Genomic DNA, 18,517 nt, shown 5'->3' with positions numbered 1-18,517 from the left:
TGCCGGAGAGTACTTTAGGAGTAGAGACAACGAGTGGAGGTTGGTAAGTATAGGGCTGCAGTGTATAAGTATATGGGAAAGAGTACTGGTAGAAGAGATGCTTCAGGCAGCTAGTTTAGTCGAATCCCTCGGAATTAATTGACTTTTGCCCGGCAATCCGGGCTGAGCTGCCAAGCCCCTTTCTCAAAGCCTACAGGGATGACTTCCTACTCTGGCAACGCGTTTTCTTGTATATGCTCTTCTAAGATGTTTCTGCTAGGCTGTTCACTTGTGCGTGTGGTATTCCGATGTCGTGGAGGACTCTCAGGGCTAACTATGCGCAGATAACATAGTCCGTTCATTTCAGCCTTCAGGCCATTACATGCAATCCTTTTATAAGTAATTAAGAATACTACATGCCTTCAAGGAAAAATGCCCCCCGTTAGAATTTTAGACATAAGGACAGTACAACAACCGCTAGCGGACAAACCCAAGCAAACCTTCCATTATTAACATTCTATGCGGCAGAAGCTTTGAGGCCCTTGAGGTTGCCCAAAGCTAATGCAAGACCTTGCGAGCGACTTCTTATCCGCACGAAGCCGGTGATAGGACCGTCCTCTCCTTCTTTCTCGATACTTAAGTTCGCCAACGCATCCTCGCCTATGATTGAGTTAGTCGATGTTCGCGGAGTTGATACTAAAGGAAGAAATGGCTTACCGAACACGCTGCGGGCATATAAGTTGGCGCTCAGGAACTGGCAGTCACCTTGAAGGGATGCGTCAGGCGTCAAGCAGGTCATGTTAGTACTTTCCATAAGCTGTTTCAAGAATTCGCGAAGATCCTTGGCTTTTGAATTTATGTTGACCTTGTTCTCCCACTCGAATTCCGTCCACATCGTGCGGAATTGCGTTTCGGTGCAGTAAGCAGGTTGAATGTAGTCCATGATATCAGCATGAATATCGTTGAGAATGACAACGTGTGTCTCCGTAGAGCTAGACCCATCGTAGACAACATTTCCGAAGATGACGCCTGCATCAGTTGAGGACACTTTGACTGTGGCTTGGACATTCAAGAAATCCCGAGGACCTAGATTCTGTGTCGTTGGGCGCTCGACGACCTTCAAATCTCCCAATGTTGCGAATTCCACTGAAAGATTCTGTAGAGTTTCCGTTGTCTGGTTGACCAAAAGCACGTCCAAGATGATATCAAATTGATGTACTTGGACATACGCTTCGGCATATACAGGATCCGAAAAGCCTGTCAATTGTACTATACGGCTAAGCTTCGATGACAGGTCCTCCACGGTAGCATCTCCACCGGTAGCCTTGATGAGATCCAGCTCAATTTCATCGGTACCTTCTCCGGCATTCTTCTTGGTAAGTTGTCTGATGGGAATGGCATCGTCAATCTGGACGGCAGTCTTGGCCTTCTCGGACGCTTCCTTGGCAGCGCGCTTCTTCTCTTCGGCTTGCACGATAGTCTTGAATGCTTTCCTAGTGTCTTCCAAAAATGTAGTTTCAAGCTCTTTTCGTTCGGAAAATTCAGATAGGGATCGCACACAAGTCATAATCCGATCCACCGAGTCCTCATCAATAGGGGCCTTGACAAACTGAGACTGACCGACTCGGACTATTGAAATCATGATAAGCATAGCCTCGGCACGGAGAGCGTTGGTTCGAGCGGCGTCCTGAGAGACCTCAGCGTGTCGCATGACGAGCTTTGTGAGAGTAGATGACAAAACTGTTGCGAGGTAATAGTCGCCATCAAGAATAAGCTGTCGCAGTGGGGGCTTCTGAGCAGCCTTGACTGCCTCTAGTTTAGCAGCTGCAGCTGATTGACTTGTCAAAGCGCTTTCAGTGGCGTATGTGCCGTCTGCCAGAACTTTGCGAGATCCGCTAGGAGCTGCTGCCTTGTGGCCATTGACCTGCTCAAGGACAGCAGCATTGTCGTCAGGCACTTCGTCCAACAAGCGTTGTTCTGATGCTAAGATAGGAATCTCTCCTAGACTGGCTCTGATACGTTTCCAGGCCTCACGGATATCACTTGTTTCCAATGAGTATTCTCCAATTACCCATAGGACTCCTCGGTAGACCTTGCCGGCTCGTACTTCGCTGAGAGTGGCTACCAGGCGCTCGATGATAGAGCCACGAAGCTTGGGAAATTTCTCGACAACCTCCTTGACAAAGGAGATGACATCAACGGCTGAGTTGTTATTGAAGTCGCCAATAAAGTCCATCAACAAATCGACAACACTGGCGGCGATCTCTGAGAATTTGATGGCGCAGTGATGGATGGATTGTATAAGGAGTTGTCGGTATTCGCTCGACTGTATAATGTGGTCAGCTGCTATCCAGTCGATAGAGTAATAGACATACCTTTTCATACTGTTCATCCACGGTCTTGGCGAGTTCCTTCTTCAAGAGCATGACGATTTCCTCCACATTCTTGCTGGACACCATCTCCATTGCGATGCCGAGGGCTTTGCGACGAACATCAATGTCAGGGCTGGACAGAACGCGCAGGATTTCCATGGTCAGATCCTCGAGCACTCCCTCATTTCGGATTCTTAGCTGATCTACTCTGTCAAGAACAATGAGTTTGACGTTGTTATCAGCCTCTTTGATGCTGAGTTCGATTAGCTTCGAAGCTGCGGCCTTGACAGCGACAGGGTTGCTGGTAAGGGCGGTAAGGGAAGTGGCAGCTTCGTATATGACAGTGCTTGCTGAGGCATCTAGGAGGTCAAAAATCAAACGTAGATACCGTGCCTGGTGTATATTAGCACCGAAACAAATTCTCGTCGTGTCTCCTGACTAACCTTATTTTGCGCATTCTGAACAGCATCTTTCCTGATAAACTCCAGCTCGGCCAACTGAAGCAGTTCATCGGCATTGGGAATACTGTCGAAAGTTGTACTCAAATACTCCAAGGCCTTCTGGTGGCTGATGGACATCAAAGCGGCGAACGCATTGCGCTTGCAAGTGTGGTCACTTTCTGATTCGAGGAAGGTTTGAAGGAGTTCAGGGGCATCGGGAATCAACGACTCGGAGTGTTGGAAGATAGATGAGATCGCCCACACTGCGTTCTTCCGGACGTAGGCATGACGGTGTTCCAAGCAAGAGCGAGCGGAGGAGAGGAGGGGTTCGATAAGCTCGGGCTCGCGGAGCTTGCAAAGAAAGCGGAGGGTATTGCCTCGAATGTACTCGTTAGGGTGTTGCAAGTCATTTCGGATACCGTTGCTAATCAGTGATATCAGCGCGTACTCGAATATGTACGGTATGTTGGAGCCTAACTCACCAGACTAGAATCATCTCTTGCTTCAATTTGCCATTGGCATCAAGCTTCGGACATATCTCGTAGTAGAAGTAGAGGAGTTTCTTTAGAGGCTTGTTCTTCGATGGCATGACGAAACGAATAATATGCATGAGCAGTCCGGCCATTGGGTCGCCATTGAGCATGATTGTTATGATTCTCCGCATCGTCTCCTGCTTGGTCTCGTCGGTCCCCTTTTCCAATTGCATTTTCAATTCCTGCAGACTAGGCTGATCCGCCGAGTTATCCTGGTGGACCAGGCTGTATGCATTTTCCAGGTACGACGCCATGGTTGCTGCTGAGTGGTGGTGAAGGAACGTATAACGAAACGTTGAATCAGGAGCTACAAAGGGTGGTCAGCGGCAGACAAATCGGCGGGGKGGGTTGTACCTTATACCTCAACAAGCTCCTCGATCAAATAGAAGTCAGTCAGACAGAAATAGAAAGTTCCAAGCTCCCTCCACAGCCGTTGACACTTGTTAAACACAGACAATTCAGGGACCGGGTGTCTAGATCTACTTGTCCATTTGGTTTGTTTGGAGGAGCGGGCAGCGCAACCTGGCCGGAGTGTGTGGATGACTAAGCCCAGCTGGCCGCCAATGATGTCGCTGCTGTGCCCCCCGCCGAGGCCATTTTATTATCATTCGACATCCAACATTGAATCAGACATCAACATCAACCAACTGTAGCATTACCTCTTAACTACAGCCATGTCGGACACCAACGAACCATTCTACCTCAGATACTAGTAAGGCGCAACTATGGCCCAGATTTCCTCCGCTGCTAACAGCCAGCAGCTCAGGTCACTCTGGGCGGTTTGGACATGAGTTTCTAGGTAAGACCGTCGCTCTGTGTCTTTATAACAGAAAGCTGACACCGCGCAGAATTCGACTTTCGTACACTCGGCGATGGACGAAGTGCCTCTGCGCGATACGCGAACAACTCGAATTACCGAAATGACTCGCTCATCCGCAAAGAAAGTGAGCTCACCGTCCCTGTTGTCAACAACCGTCGGTAATACTAAGTGAGATTACAGTGTGTGTTAGCTCGCTGTTGATTGCTGAGATCAAGCGCATCATCAAGGACAGCGAGATTATGAAGTACGAAGTCGCCAGGTATTTCATCGGCGTCGCATCATGCTAACTTGCCTCCAGGGAAGATGACTCCAAATGGCCTCAGAAGAATAAGGACGGACGACAGGAATTGGAAATCAGACTAGGCACCGAGCACATCTCGTTTGAGGTATTTCGCCCAAGTTTTCTCCTCATTGACTGGGGAATGCTGATATAATCATAGACGGCGAAAATTGGATCGTTAGTAGATGTGACCGAATCTGCCGACCCGGAAGGACTCCGCGTGTTTTACTACCTTGTGCAAGATCTGAAAGCACTTGTCTTCTCGCTGATCTCTCTTCATTTCAAGGTACTTGATATTCTTCAGAGCGCGCTACCATACCATAGGTGCTAATCCATATTCACGCACACAGATCAAACCCATCTAGTCTTCGATTGCTTTCGCGGTGTGAAAGGCCTGGAATTAATGATAATATCAATCTAACGAGCGGCGTTCATTGGCATATAATTGGTGGCAAAACGAGTGTTCACTGTTGAAAGGCGTGTCTAGACTTGATCAAGCAAATTGAACCAATCATGGCATCGAACCTTGAATCTGTACCAAATCCGGGGTGCTTGGGCCTTAAGCCGGTATACTCGATGAGTCAGCGTGATCGCTCAATTTGCCGCAGACAGAAGAGAATTGGTAGTTATGGCTATACTATATAGTATAGTATATGCTATCATTGCACAGATGATCTTCTCATAAAGCTGAATATTAGTGGGAGTGACCTGTGCTTCTTTCTTCCCCGCGATCGCCTGATCAGCCTGAACAAGACGTAGCATGCCTGCCCTTTCCCGTTTGGGCTAAGACAACCACGTTCATATCTCCTCACTTCATCTTCTCGACTCCTGCGAAAAGATCTCATCCTTTAGTCTTAGAAACCTCTTTTGTTCTTGTGTTAATTGCCTTATGTCTCCTACGATTGTGTAACATCATCATCTCCTCTCCTCCTCCGATGTCATTTTTGTTCTGATCTCAACCGGTACAATGCCGACGCCGAGCGAAGTCACTCCACCGTTAACCGCGAGCGCCCTCGTCGATGACCAGATCGTGCACACTACCTGCCCGCCAGAGATAATACGAGCATCTGCATTTTCCATCGCGACCGAGGAGCGCTCTGTCAATGATGGCGATGACGGTGCCCTCGAAGAAGGGACCGTGTCGGCCACCGTCGAGTCCACAGCTATAGAGGAACGGGTTGGCGACGATGCTACGTCACTACAAATCGCGACAACCCCAGACTCATCGTCTATGAAGGGACGAGAAAGCGAAGATGATACCGATATGGATTCTCCGAGTCCTGCCAGTTCTCCCGCGGATAGCAAGGACGATTCATCAGGCAGCCCGACGTCGCAGACGTCATCAGTCACTTCAACCTCATCCACAAGCTCGTCGCTCAGCCACGAGTTTTCTAATGTCAGGGTATGTCATGGTAAAAATCGAACAATTGAATCGATTCGCTAATTTCAAACAGCTCGTCCCAAACCATACCTGTTCGTTTCTTCGCGCCGGAAGCAGATTCGAAGGTACACAAGAGTCCGACCACCAAGTATACAATGTGCACGTCGAAATCAAACACGTCGACATGGCGGAGTCTTACCTTTGTGGTTATTTGCGTATCCAAGGCAAGTTTTCAATTGTTCACTTCTAGTCTAAATGGAATATAGCTAACATGACACAGGCCTCACAGAGGAACACCCTACCCTGACCACCTTTTTTGAAGGAGAAATCATCGGCACAAAACACACATTCGTGACCAAGAACGAGACCTGGGGTGCCAACGAAAAAACCGATATGCAGCATTGGGCCCGATTCGAGGCGTGGAGACCGCTCGCCAAACAGGCCAAAAAGGCTGATTTCACATACCGAAACTATGCACAGCGCGAACATTTGTTTATGCGTTGGAAAGAGTATTTCCTAGTACCCGATCATCGAGTGCGGCAGATCTCCGGAGCCAGTTTTGAAGGGTTCTATTACATCTGTTTCAATCAGATAGAAGGAACTGTCAGTGGAATTTACTTTCACGCGAAAAGCGAAAAGTATGTAGCCCACGCCGTCTATTATATCAGCTGCTAACTACCTCCCTTCTAGGTATCAAAAACTCGAATTGAAGCATATTCCGGATCGCGGATGCACTCCGGCGATCGAATTTCGTTAAAATAGTCATTTGATGGGCATCTGGATAATATATGTACTTGTGCATATGACGAACTACTGGTGTTATATTGGTACAATGATACAGCCCAGGACTTGAATCGTTATCCCTAAGGCTGAAGGCCTCCAACATTATTCCTCAAAATGTCTATATCCTCCTATACTCTTATACCCTTCTCCTTCGCCTTCTTCCCCTTTACGAACTCAGGACGCAGCGTATTTCTCATTCATGAATTCTTAATTCTCCTACTTTGCCCCTTTTCCCCCACCTCACACCTTCTTGAAAGTCATGGATATAATCACTTTTTTCGTTTCATATTGTATTTGTCTGTCATGTCCCGGGTCTATTCATGGTGGCGCTACTACGTTTATCTATTTTTATCTATTCTACTTCTAAATGATTCACCGTCGTCCTCCATTCTATTATATAGTATCACCGAGTGTGCTTTTCTAAATTTGCTTCTGATTTTGTGTCTATATCATGATCATCTGAACCATTGATGCTGAATGGATATCGTTCCCATTCTGTTGACTCAACCTATCAGTCGGACTGTCTTCCAACTGCTCTCAAGTGCTACATGTAGAAAATCGTTGAAGACGTAGGCTAATAAAGTTGTTATTCTACAAATGCAAATCCCATGAATAAGTACGTGCAAACCAAACCAGAGCCAACACCTAATCATCAAACCCATCCCACGATGCATTCTCATCCTCCTCTTCCTCGTCATCCTCTTCATCCCCACTTCCAACACTCCTCTTCTTCTTTCTCTCCTTAAACCCCCATTCAACCAACCGCTCATCATCCAACACCTCACTAACCACCTTCACCCGCACTGACTTCGTCTGAGATTCTTTCTTCAATTTCTCAAATGGTCTGAGCAGTAGTTCAATGGGGACGTCAAGACGGTCTTTTACCGGTACGTTTTCCTCGCTTTTGTCGTCAGAATCATATGAAGAGACAACTTTCTCCAACTCGTCAAGCCAGATATCAGTAATATGGTACCGCAATCCATCAGGACCATGTGGCATGGCTATCTCATCTTTGCCGGGTTTTTGCTCTTTTGGGTCAAAGTTGATGGGACACAGCGGTCCCTCCTCTAGTAGCGAAATATATGATTCCAACTCTGTCCATTTCCCGCCTTGCGCTGACGTTGCCTCGTTGTTATTGCCCCCGGACTGTTTTCTCCTCTTGCCGTTCTTGGTTTTATCTTCTCCGGTTCTTTTTCTCTTTTTATTCCCTTCATCTTGTTTCTCCTCCTCCTCCTTTCCTGTCTCCGATTTATCATTAATTTTCCCCTTCAGATAAATCTCAAACGCAACGCCGACATAGCACCTAATCAGAAACAAGTATTTATCAAGTCGCAATCTGTCCAGATTGTGGAATTCAGTGCCAATAGTAATCCAGAACGCGCGCAGGAAGCGAAGCCGGCTTTCGCGCGGGAGGCTGGGGACGAGGGAGTATGAGAGGGCGCGCGCGAGGGCTTGTTGGGTTAGGGGGCGGTCGGAATGGTAGAAGCCTGTTTCTGTTGTTAGGCATAGAAAAAAAGAGAAGAGGAGGAAGGAGGGACGAACAGAAGAATAATCCTCTCCAGACTTTGAGCAGTTCGAGGAGACTTAGGTCTTTGCGAGCTTTGAGGAAGAGGGTCAATGATTCGAAGGCTTTGTCACGGGTTTTACGGTCTATACCGATATCAATTAGTTTTTATTCATACCGCCATTGGGTTGACATTCAGCCATAAAGTTGAGAACTCACCACTCGATGCCAATTCCCTCACGAACGGCGTTTTTTGAATATCTGCGGTAGCCATGACGGCAGTGCTACAAGGCGATCGTCTCTATGCAGTATGGACTCTAGAATTAGACCATATAAGAAAAGATCCGAGGTGTCGAACTATTGTCCTGATTGTGTGCCGCAATATCGATGTCCGACTGGACAACTTTTTCTGCTGCGGAGATTATTTTTTTTTGTATGCGATAATAGCTCCGCTCCGCTTTTCACCGCCCTTCTTATCGGTGCATCTGATAAGATCCTTCTATTTATGTAGTACGTAGTAACATTTACAATGTGTGATTTGAACTTGTAGTCCATACGCTATAGTTACGACAAAATCGAAATATGCATTCAACGATAGTAAATCAGTGGAAATTATATTGTCACATGGTTAGGGGAGATTAGGGAAGCCGGTATAGCTAGCAGCTACCGACGTCGACCAGACAAGAGATAATGCGCCGGTGTTGATGCATGAACAAGTACAATTAGTACAAACTCATGAATTAAATAGAGATAGCTCAAATAACAAATGGAACAATCAGTATGTAGAACAGTTGGGGTATTGTGCAAAAAATTCAGTCAGAACTCCAATATAAGAAAGATGCAGCACAGAGAGAGAGAGAGAGAGAGAGAGAGAGAGTAGATGATGAATATGAAGTAGTTTGACGGCCGGTCGTGGTCACGGTTTTGAACTTTGAAAATGAATCCAGACTCATTAATATTAAGATGGTTTGGCGACCACCATTGCATTGATGACCTGACCTGGCTTCCAGCCTTGGTCGACCAAGGGCTCGTTCTCTCTCAGCATCCGGCCAAGGTATACAATTCGTATACGTTGAGTATTGGCCAACTTTGAAACAATGTTAGATCGGAGAAACAGAATAAATACGACGAACATACCTTGGCCTCACTATGTATCTTGCGAGCAAGCACACCCACATTTTGCGTCTTTCCAATAGGCATGATCACATCTGGACCACCACGGTCACTCAACCTTGCTTTAACCCTGATCATATCGCGCTCGCTCATTTTGCCCTTTTCTTCACGACGTCTCTCAACATCGTCGGAAATGAGTTCCTCGTCCGACTCTTCCGAAACAATTTTGCGATCTGAAATGCCATCTTCGATATCATCATCGCCTCCGTCGGTTTCGCCGGCGGCGCCACCAGAGTCATCCACAATGTTGTCCGGGTCGCTCACAATACATTGCGGTAAGCGGTACAGCACACCATTCTCGTCATATGCGCCCTCGCATAGATCGCCAGTAGGCACAGTGACCCCAGCGGCGTCGATTATTCCCTGCGCCGTCTCAATCTCGCTTTCGCGCAATAGCGACAGGGCTGCGCGGAGGGCAGCCCACACCTCTGCGCGGCCAGTAACCCTCGTATCGAAAAACTCATCCCGCTCCCGATCGATTTGCGTTCGTGTCCAGAGGCGACGTTTGCTGCGCCATACGTGCGGCTTGATCGGTTGGTTGTAATGTTGGTCTAGCGGGAGCGCCACGCCCTGACGTCGGGGGCGAGAGCGGCGACGGGTCGAACTATTCGAGTCTTGTTGACGTGAATGACGCTCAGACTGGTGGGTAGAAAGAGCGTCTTCCTGACGCTCTTGTGTCGCTGTGGGCTGTTCGTCATTGCTCGAACGCGAAAGACAGCAACCCTTTAGATAATGAGTTTCAAAATTATATTTCTAGCATATGATACTAGTTCATGGAGAGAATCGCGGGATAATGCGGTGTAGATGACGCAGCAAATGCGCTTAGTGGACAGAAGAGACTCACCATTTTGCATGATGCTCGTTCGAGTGAATAGTAAAGTGCAACGCTCGCCAGATATTAAAAGACTTCAGTCGCCGCCGGGTAAGAAGGACGATAGGACTAGTATAAAGCAGACAAGATGCTGATGAATATGATTGTATATTAAGAAGTCCGCGGAGTTTAGCGATAGACAAGCAGAAGTCGAAATGATTCCGAAGTATGTAGATGGGATGCTGGGCTCCCTAAAACTCCTGTCAAAGATATCCGCAATCGCTAAGCAGGTGCGAAGTTGGAATCAGCAAATATACGACTGATAGCATCATCAAATAGTATGATTATCAGAAGTCGAGGGAATAGTGACGGAGCCAGTCAGTCGTATGTTGGCGGTTATCTGTGGAGCAGAGACAGAGACAAGAGGAGAAGCAGAAAAGAGGGGCCAAGCTAAGGTTCGTAAGCTAGTCTGCAGGCGGTCCGATCGGTCCAATCGTTCAGCAAGACGACCTGTCTCGGAAAAACAAGGCCTCATCTAAGAAGGGGCGACTGGTCTCTCAAAATCGTTCTAATAATATTTAATGTACACGTACATGTAGTGAAATCCGTGTATCGGTGTCTGATTTATGAAAAGCGCGCCAAGACGTCAGTCACTGATCCTCCGAAAGCTTAGCATCCTTAGCAATTCCGGTTCAACTCTACAATGCCGATAATAAGTGTAGAGACCTGATAGTAGCTTGTAAATGTCTCATGCTAAATAATATACATTAATCCTCATCCTCTTCTTCCGAGTCACTGCCGAAGATAGCTTTGAAAACAGCTTCGCCTGGTCGTTCGCCTTCCAGTGCCTCGTTTCGTTCAGGCTCAATCACAAGAGGCTTCTGCTCTGGTGCCGGAGCAGAAATATGTTTGCCAGACATCGCTATCCCGGATTCCAAGAGAAGCTGATCCATTGTCTCCTGAGAAACGAGTGAAGTCTTTGTTGAGCCTGCAGTTCCTGTAGGGCCTCCGGTCCCTCCCGTGAGATGATCCCCAGGGTCCATGTGAACGTGTGCCGGAGGCTTGATATTAAATCGCTTGCAAAGCAAGCGAGTCGGATAAAACGATATCGTACTGCGAGTCAACGGACCAAACATACCAATCTTAGCCGCCTCTTCGGCCGGATCTTCCGGTTTAGCAGGCGGTCGACTTAGTAGAGCCTCTGTAGAGGAATCTGGTTGATCAGATGTAACTTTCGGTGCAGAGCTTGCCGAAGTAAATCGCGAGGCCATAACGCCAGATATAGGCTTAAATACTTCAGCTGCTCTAGTGAACTCTCGCATCTCATTTACCCATTCATCTGTTGTTGATCCTGGCAGACGATCTGGAAGACCTTGTTTCAGACCAGCCGAAATCTCAAGGAAAATACGATAACGTGCTCGCTTGCTTTCATCCTCCGAGTATGGCATCCAACCCCCTACTGCTCTTTTCAGAGCCTGAACGGCAGCCTCCTTGTCAAGCTTAGGCACGAGGTCCCATAAATTCCTCCGCCGCTCGGCTTCTGATATGTGAAAGCCTTTTGGAGCCTTTTCTCCCAAGGCTGGTGGAAGATCAGTCCTCCCAGTGGCTTTGACAAGCCTCTCACGAGCCTCTGGTGTCATCCAATCAAATATAGACTTCCCTGGAAGCTGTTCCTCACCGAGCAACTCGGCACGAGACTTCGGATCGAGATTGGAAGACTTTGCCGCGTCCGCCGTTGACATATACTTCGATAAATCACTTTGGGCTGCAGGAGCCTTCGCCGATTTCCAACCAGGGGGTATATCTGGCGGCGTGAACTTTCTACCAGCTGAGAGTGATAACCCGGAAACTGCATCCGCGAGAACGAAACCGTCGAGTGGTAGACGTCCGTCGTGACACTTCCGGAACCCAGCTAGGGACGTTTTCTTGGAGATAAAAACGGGTTTGTTACTCAAAAGAGGATTTGCTGAGACCGCCTTTCCCTCCTCGGTACTTTGTAATTTCTTCTTTTTCTTCTTGTCACCTCCTATAGTACGGTTGTAGGATATTCGGGGTCCCATCGAATATGGATCTTCGTCATCAGAACCAGTATCATTCAAGATGCCGACCCCAAACACTCCTCGACGCGGAGCCTGATTCACTTTCCTCGGCTTTTGTGTTGTCAGTCGCCCGCCGAAGAATGAATCACCCGCTTCATCTTCATCCTCATCCTGGCGACTCGGGGTGTCCTTCAGCCGCAAGTTGGAGTCAAGCCGTTCTTCTCTCTCAAATCCGAGACCAAAATGATCAACTTTTCGCACAAAGGTGACCATCGGGGCGTCTGAAGGGGCGAATAAATGGGTTTCAAGTTGATGGATCGCGTGCTGTGGGAGGTTGCTGCTGTCTTCAAGATTGGCTCTTCGCCTCACTTTCGGTCCAATGCCCTGCCCTTCCCTCCAACCCATCCTCTTCAACAGCTTGACACCCATAGTTTCACCTTCCGTCTTGAGGAGGTCGACTATGCCACGTCTGCCCGTGGCCTGAGTTTGCCCACCGCCCAAACCTGCAAAGTCTTCGGACGTCTGCAGTTGCTTGGATTCCTCCGCCTCACGGATATCCTCTTCATCCATGAAGTCCTCGACCTTCTGCTGTTTTGTGTCTCTTGCGCGGTTCTGCCTTGAAGAGACAAAAGTTGACGGTGTCCAGCCTTCTTTTGAGCCCACCGTATTGAAATACCTGTTCCAAATCATATTTTAGTCGTTATGTTCCCATTGATTGAAAATCCAAACGCGACGAGCTCACCCGGCGCTGAAACCTCCGGTAAACGCGCCGTGCAGTCGCTTCCGTCCTCGCTCGTCGGTTACTTCTTGCTTCCAGACGGGGACGTAAGAGCCATCGTCGCGCGTACCGGGGTCGAGAGGGGGAAGTGGTGTGCCATAGAAAGCGTAAGGCGACTGGAGCGCTTGAAGATCGGCTTCAAAGGCGCCGCGCGATCTTTTGCTGGCCATGGTTGCTTGAAGGTGATATTATTGGGAACGGGGTGAGTGTTCCAGAGTATTCAGTCAATCATAGAAAGAGACAAGATATTCTGACATGGGAGCCATCGTCGGCGCAGGTGAATAGTTGCAAAGGCAACCACGCAGCTTGCACCTTCCCGGATGTCAGATCACTGTCTGACGCTATGGCACCGCCACTGGAGGCGGGKCTGCAATGTGGCTGGTGTCTTTCAAGTTTTCAACACACAATCTGTGGCTGAAGCGTAAAACAAATTGCATGTGTTTCTATCCTCTTACTTACATAGTACTCCAACCTCCATAATTATTTAACTGGTAGGTGAAGTACGTACATAACAGAGTACGTAATACGTATACTATCTCTTTCGATCGAAGATTGAGAGCTGCCACATGCAGATGACGAGTATCACAGGGAAAATTAAAGAAGGAACAGATCCAACGTAATTGCTTCCGCAGAAAATTCCGATCTCTCTACTTTTTAAGGTAGAGAAAAAACAAACCTATTGGGCTAAGGTTCTTGGGACGTATCAGGATGAGTCTAATGGTATGTAAGTTCTAAAAGATATCTTGGGCACCAGGCACACTACGTCCTGGTGGGGCCGCGGTCTCCAAGAGTTCTAGGTTTCTTAGCCTCCTCCCGGGGCAGCCATTTCCAAGGTAAAGGTTCGGACTTCTGGGTCCGTGATCAAAAAAGGAGCCATGTCGGGATCAAGATATAGACAGCTTGTGTAAATATGCTTTCCTTGGGATAATCATCATCCGTAGCTAAAACATGGAAAGTGTACATAGTAAGCAAGTACAGTGAGTCTGGTATCTCCAGGTTGTTGCCGCATCCATCAGCCACTATGTTACCCAGTAACCAACCGACCCAGTCCGCGCTTTCCCTCAGGCACTCATCCTACTATGTCCACCTCTCCACTCCAGCTGCTCACCAAACTCTTGCTTGATCACATCTTTACCTCTTCCACGCTAGTCTTGCTCTCTGTCTCTGCATTGCATGCGTCATTTCATGTCAAATCAGCTAGTGACCTACATCACGCCGCTCAGACTAGCTCGCCCACTAGCTGCCTGGGCTTAACCCTGGAGTCTTGACTGAGTTGACTCCCGCCGCCGTCTCCTCCAGCCTCCCGTTGCTCCAGCTGCATCCATCTACGCCAGCGCATTTAACCCTCTGCCTCTACTAAACTATCGCCCTGTGCCTCTGTCCAGTGCCGACCTTTTCTCCTTTGTTTCTGCCCCCAAGGCTCTTGTTGTCTGGCTACCACCCAGTCTGTTGCTTCGCGGGGCTTGGTATTAATTCCCGTGACTATTAATATAGAGCATCCGCTACGGAGTACAGACTGGTGTTCGCTTGTTTTCTGTTCCTCTTTGTGATTGGCAGGTCTAAGAGTTGTCCTCGGAGGCTGGGCTGCTGAACATTGTCTTGTTTGCGACCGCTCGATTTCGCAAACCATTGTTCCCCTCCCCCGTGTATATCTAATTTAGCACCGAGAGAAAAGCTCTGTACTTTTCTACTTGGCTACTTGAACGGTATGTCCGCTGCGGCATCGACCTCAACGAGTCCAACGGTTGTTCGCAGCCATTCGTCCTCCCGCCCTCACGCGCATCATCGCCCCCCATCATCGGATCTTCCCCACAGGACTCGAAGCACAACCGCCAGGCCCCCGTCATCTTATTCCCAACAACACTCCTCCTCACGATCTCAATCGTACGACCGTCGACCTCCCTCCAATCAGGCCGCTTTTGCAAACATAGCACGTCGAGATTTCGAGAATTCTAACCTTGCCCGTCCGTCCACCTCTCGCAGAGACTCCTCTCGGGAACGTTCTCAGGAGCGCCCGCTCACCTCCCACCGCCCCGACCCAGCTCGGGCCCCTCAACACCACGGCACCGCCTCTCGACATAGACGAAACTCAGTCGATATGCCTGGAACCGTTGTTGATGCGAATGCGGCCAACGTCGCCGCCGCCGCTGCTTCGGCGCAACAAGCAGGCCACAGTAACCCAGTTCAGCCCAAACGACGCACCATGATATCCACGCCAACGGGTCAATGGGCTCTCGGTAAGACTATCGGTGCTGGAAGCATGGGCAAAGTCAAGATTGCCAAAAATATAGAAACGGGCGAGCAGGTAATCATTGCCTTCTGAATTATTATTAATCAAATGCACGTCTTGGTTGCTAACTATTCAATGCTACATAGGTCGCTGTCAAGGTTGTTCCGAGGCAAACCACCGAGGAACATCGAAGTGGAAGAGACGCTGAGCGCGCCGACCGGTCAAAAGAAATTCGTACCGCGAGAGAGGCCGCCATCGTGTCCCTCGTGGATCATCCGTATGTTTGCGGCATGCGTGATGTCGTTCGTACCCCTTATCACTGGTACATGCTCTTTGAATACGTCAACGGTGGCCAGATGCTGGATTATATTATATCACACGGCAAACTGAAAGAGAAGCAAGCGAGGAAGTTCGCTCGGCAAATTGCCAGTGCTTTGGATTATTGTCATCGCAACAGTATCGTTCATCGCGATCTCAAGATCGAAAACATCTTAATTAGCAAGACCGGTGACATCAAGATTATCGATTTTGGTTTGAGCAATCTATTTTCACCGAGGAGCCATTTGCGTACATTCTGTGGAAGTCTGTATTTTGCCGCTCCAGAATTACTGCAGGCGCGCCAGTACACAGGCCCTGAAGTAGACGTTTGGAGTTTTGGTATTGTCCTTTATGTCCTCGTCTGCGGCAAGGTTCCTTTCGACGACCAAAGCATGCCAAACCTTCATGCCAAAATCAAAAAGGGTGAGGTCGAGTACCCACAAGGTTTGACATCAGGTAAGCTGCGTTTATATGCATTCTGGGCCGTCACATACTAATCTATTGGCGTAGAATGTCGTCACATAATATCACGAATGCTAGTTACAGATCCAAAGAAACGGGCCAGCTTGGCCGAAATTATGAATCACCCGTGGATGACGAAAGGCTTCAATGGGCCACCAGAAAACTACCTCCCGGTACGAGAACCGCTTCAGCTTCCGTTGGATCCAGAGGTGGTAGAGAAGATGACGGGTTTCGACTTTGGCCCTCCTGAATTTATTACGGCTCAGTTAACAAAGACCTTGGAATCTGAAGACTACCAAATTGCTGCGAGATCTTTTACTCGAGAATCAGCAACTCCAAACCCAAGCAGCGACAAGAGAAGAGGTGTCTTTGATTTCTATCGACGACGGAACTCGGCAAGCAGAGAGACCTTGTCCAATTCCTCTGTCGAGGCAGTCCAGACCGGAAGCGATCCTCTTAATGCCTACAGCCCTCTCATTTCGGTCTATTTTCTAGTCAAGGAGAAGCTTGATCGGGAAAGAGCCTCAAAGAATCCGGGAGCTCTTTCTATTCCGTCTGACACCGTATTAAAAATGCCCGATTTAGCCGCACCCGAAACCGCACATACTAATCAATATGATGTACCCGGAGTGAAGGATACCAGCAGCAGAAGCCGCCCACGAGCCAGGACTCATGGCGATGACGATTTGGCCGACGGAATCAAGAAACTTCACGTCAACCAGTCCGCTAGTCCAAATACTAACCCGACGATTGTTACACCGCAAGGTGACTCGCCCGCCAAGAAGGAGAGTACTGCAGCTGGTATTCTGAGGCGCTTCAGCACCCGTAGAGTGAAAGACCGAGGCCGTGAATCTGGCGAAAGAGAGAAACACTTTCCACAAACTGTACCAAGTCTCAATGTTCAGCCGCCTGCCGACATGGCCTCAACACCGCATCGTGGTTTTAGTATCCGCAGAACAAGGCGTGCCGAGCCATCACCGACTACTCTGCATGAGTCAAGCAGCCAAACACAACAAGACCCGCTCCAGCCCCCCAGGTCAGCAGGAGGACCACTTCAAGAGACGCGATCCAACAAGTACTTGGAGAGATCTACGAGCGTCAACTCTGCTGACTATCGATCCCGCAGATTGGCGCGAAAGTACGGTGCGGATGGCAATGGCTCCAATCTCAATGAGCCGCCTCTTACAAGTGGATCTGATGGTCTAGGTGGCAGTGACATTGAGAAACAGAAGCCTAGTCTTGGAGAGTCGGCTCCGTTGAATGAGACCAAACCTGCACCACGATCAGGGGCTATGCGGGCCAAGTCTCTTGGTCACGCACGACGGGAGAGTATACAAGCCCGCAGGGCTCGTCGAGAAGAAGCTAGAGAAGCCACCGTTCCTGAAGATGAAGATGACGGCGATCTATCAAATACTGGAAACGCATTAGAGGCACCAAACACTGGCGAGGACTTTGCCAAACCGGTCTACCTGAAAGGTCTTTTCAGTGTGTCTACCACGAGTAGCAAGCCTCTTCCTTTCATCCGGGCCGATATTATTCGCGTGCTTAGACAGCTGAACGTTGAGTATACAGAAATCAAGGGTGGATTCAGCTGCCGACATGCACCTAGCATTGACCTTGACCGCGTGGTAGATGCCCGACCTTCGAGCCCGGAAAGACAGGGTCAAGTTTCTGCTCACAGGCGGAGAATCAGCTTTGGGGGATTGCGGGCGAATGAAGAAGCCAGAGACGATACAAGAGCGGCCCATGCATCACGATATAACCGGCGCAACCAAGGCCCTCCGGACCGCAGTTTCGTGTCCAATTCGGAGGCTTCTGATGATTATGGCCAATCCCAGAACAACGTGGTGGGTGAGCGTGTAGTCGGCGAAACTACGACACGGGTGCAGAGCGATACTGGCGAAAACCTCGTTTTACGCTTCGAGATCCTCATTGTGAAGGTGCCGTTGTTTTCATTGCATGGCATCCAGTTCAAGAAGGTCTCAGGTGGTATGTGGCAATACCGAGAAATGGCCAAGCGGATACTAGACGCTTTGAGACTTTAGACTGCTACATATTGATCATGCGGGTCTTGCATACCTTTTTCTTATCTTCTTTTCCTTGTGTTCTATTTTGCGTTATATTTTAAATGCCCCCTGATGAAAATCTGCCTGTATTGATCCCTCTCTATTTTCGGTTCTTTACCTTTTCCATCAACACGTTATGCAATTGCAACTTGCCAGCGGGTTCTACCTTGAAATTAATTATTTGTGTATCTTCATCTATTCTCTGTCCTATTGTATATTATAGAATCATGTTTGATTACAGAGAGTTATACTGGCATGGCATGGCATCGCATAGCTTCTTTCTTGTTGTCCGACAGTCGCTAGATAGATATGTGAATAATATGCGGCACTTCCTCCTTCAGATCTCCCTATCAACTCAATTCCAGATCGAAATCGATGAAGTCTGGTTGAATCCGTTAATATGCTGCTGTTTTAGAAACTAGGTTATGTATCCTGGAGATCAGATCCAACCAACCCACGTGCAATAGAGGCCACCAACCGCAGCGACAGCAAGGCGGCACAAATGATGCATAAGGAACATATTGAGCGGCCGCAGCGTTGCACAATCG

At 48.6% G+C, this 18,517-nt stretch overlaps 7 protein-coding genes across 7 annotated transcripts; 3 read left to right on the top strand and 4 right to left on the bottom strand.

Annotated features, from left to right (window-relative positions):
- Positions 1–496: 496 nt before the first annotated feature.
- BHQ10_001629 (uncharacterized protein) lies at positions 497–3,578 on the bottom strand (the record flags this gene model as incomplete). The annotated part of the gene is made up of 5 exons (XM_040873686.1): positions 497–639; positions 697–2,305; positions 2,355–2,744; positions 2,795–3,215; positions 3,274–3,578. 5 exons carry the CDS (start codon positions 3,576–3,578, stop codon positions 497–499), a joined length of 2,868 nt encoding a protein of 955 aa, XP_040730134.1.
- A 420-nt stretch (positions 3,579–3,998) lies between these two features.
- Positions 3,999–4,789, top strand: BHQ10_001628 (uncharacterized protein; the record flags this gene model as incomplete). The annotated part of the gene is made up of 7 exons (XM_040873685.1): positions 3,999–4,036; positions 4,086–4,123; positions 4,173–4,268; positions 4,325–4,388; positions 4,443–4,530; positions 4,585–4,710; positions 4,775–4,789. The coding sequence occupies 7 exons, from the start codon at positions 3,999–4,001 to the stop codon at positions 4,787–4,789; spliced, it is 465 nt and encodes a 154-aa protein (XP_040730133.1).
- Positions 4,790–5,391: 602 nt separating this feature from the next.
- BHQ10_001627 (uncharacterized protein) lies at positions 5,392–6,562 on the top strand (the record flags this gene model as incomplete). Its single annotated transcript, XM_040873684.1, has 4 exons — positions 5,392–5,826; positions 5,879–6,020; positions 6,086–6,443; positions 6,496–6,562. 4 exons carry the CDS (start codon positions 5,392–5,394, stop codon positions 6,560–6,562), a joined length of 1,002 nt encoding a protein of 333 aa, XP_040730132.1.
- A 671-nt stretch (positions 6,563–7,233) lies between these two features.
- Positions 7,234–8,366, bottom strand: BHQ10_001626 (uncharacterized protein; the record flags this gene model as incomplete). Its single annotated transcript, XM_040873683.1, has 3 exons — positions 7,234–8,075; positions 8,131–8,238; positions 8,312–8,366. 3 exons carry the CDS (start codon positions 8,364–8,366, stop codon positions 7,234–7,236), a joined length of 1,005 nt encoding a protein of 334 aa, XP_040730131.1.
- A 684-nt stretch (positions 8,367–9,050) lies between these two features.
- Positions 9,051–10,119, bottom strand: BHQ10_001625 (uncharacterized protein; the record flags this gene model as incomplete). The annotated part of the gene is made up of 3 exons (XM_040873682.1): positions 9,051–9,179; positions 9,230–9,945; positions 10,110–10,119. 3 exons carry the CDS (start codon positions 10,117–10,119, stop codon positions 9,051–9,053), a joined length of 855 nt encoding a protein of 284 aa, XP_040730130.1.
- A 724-nt stretch (positions 10,120–10,843) lies between these two features.
- BHQ10_001624 (uncharacterized protein) lies at positions 10,844–13,063 on the bottom strand (the record flags this gene model as incomplete). The annotated part of the gene is made up of 2 exons (XM_040873681.1): positions 10,844–12,791; positions 12,858–13,063. 2 exons carry the CDS (start codon positions 13,061–13,063, stop codon positions 10,844–10,846), a joined length of 2,154 nt encoding a protein of 717 aa, XP_040730129.1.
- Positions 13,064–14,601: 1,538 nt separating this feature from the next.
- BHQ10_001623 (uncharacterized protein) lies at positions 14,602–17,948 on the top strand (the record flags this gene model as incomplete). Its single annotated transcript, XM_040873680.1, has 3 exons — positions 14,602–15,198; positions 15,270–15,897; positions 15,982–17,948. The coding sequence occupies 3 exons, from the start codon at positions 14,602–14,604 to the stop codon at positions 17,946–17,948; spliced, it is 3,192 nt and encodes a 1,063-aa protein (XP_040730128.1).
- Between the last annotated feature and the right edge of the window lie 569 nt (positions 17,949–18,517).

The sequence above is a fragment of the Talaromyces amestolkiae genome, assembly GCF_001896365.1.
Source record: "Talaromyces amestolkiae strain CIB chromosome Unknown scaffold2.1, whole genome shotgun sequence".
NCBI classification, from domain to species: domain Eukaryota; kingdom Fungi; phylum Ascomycota; class Eurotiomycetes; order Eurotiales; family Trichocomaceae; genus Talaromyces; species Talaromyces amestolkiae.
The sequence above is the reverse complement of the archived record's forward strand: the minus strand, read 5'-3'. Positions and strand labels throughout refer to the sequence as shown.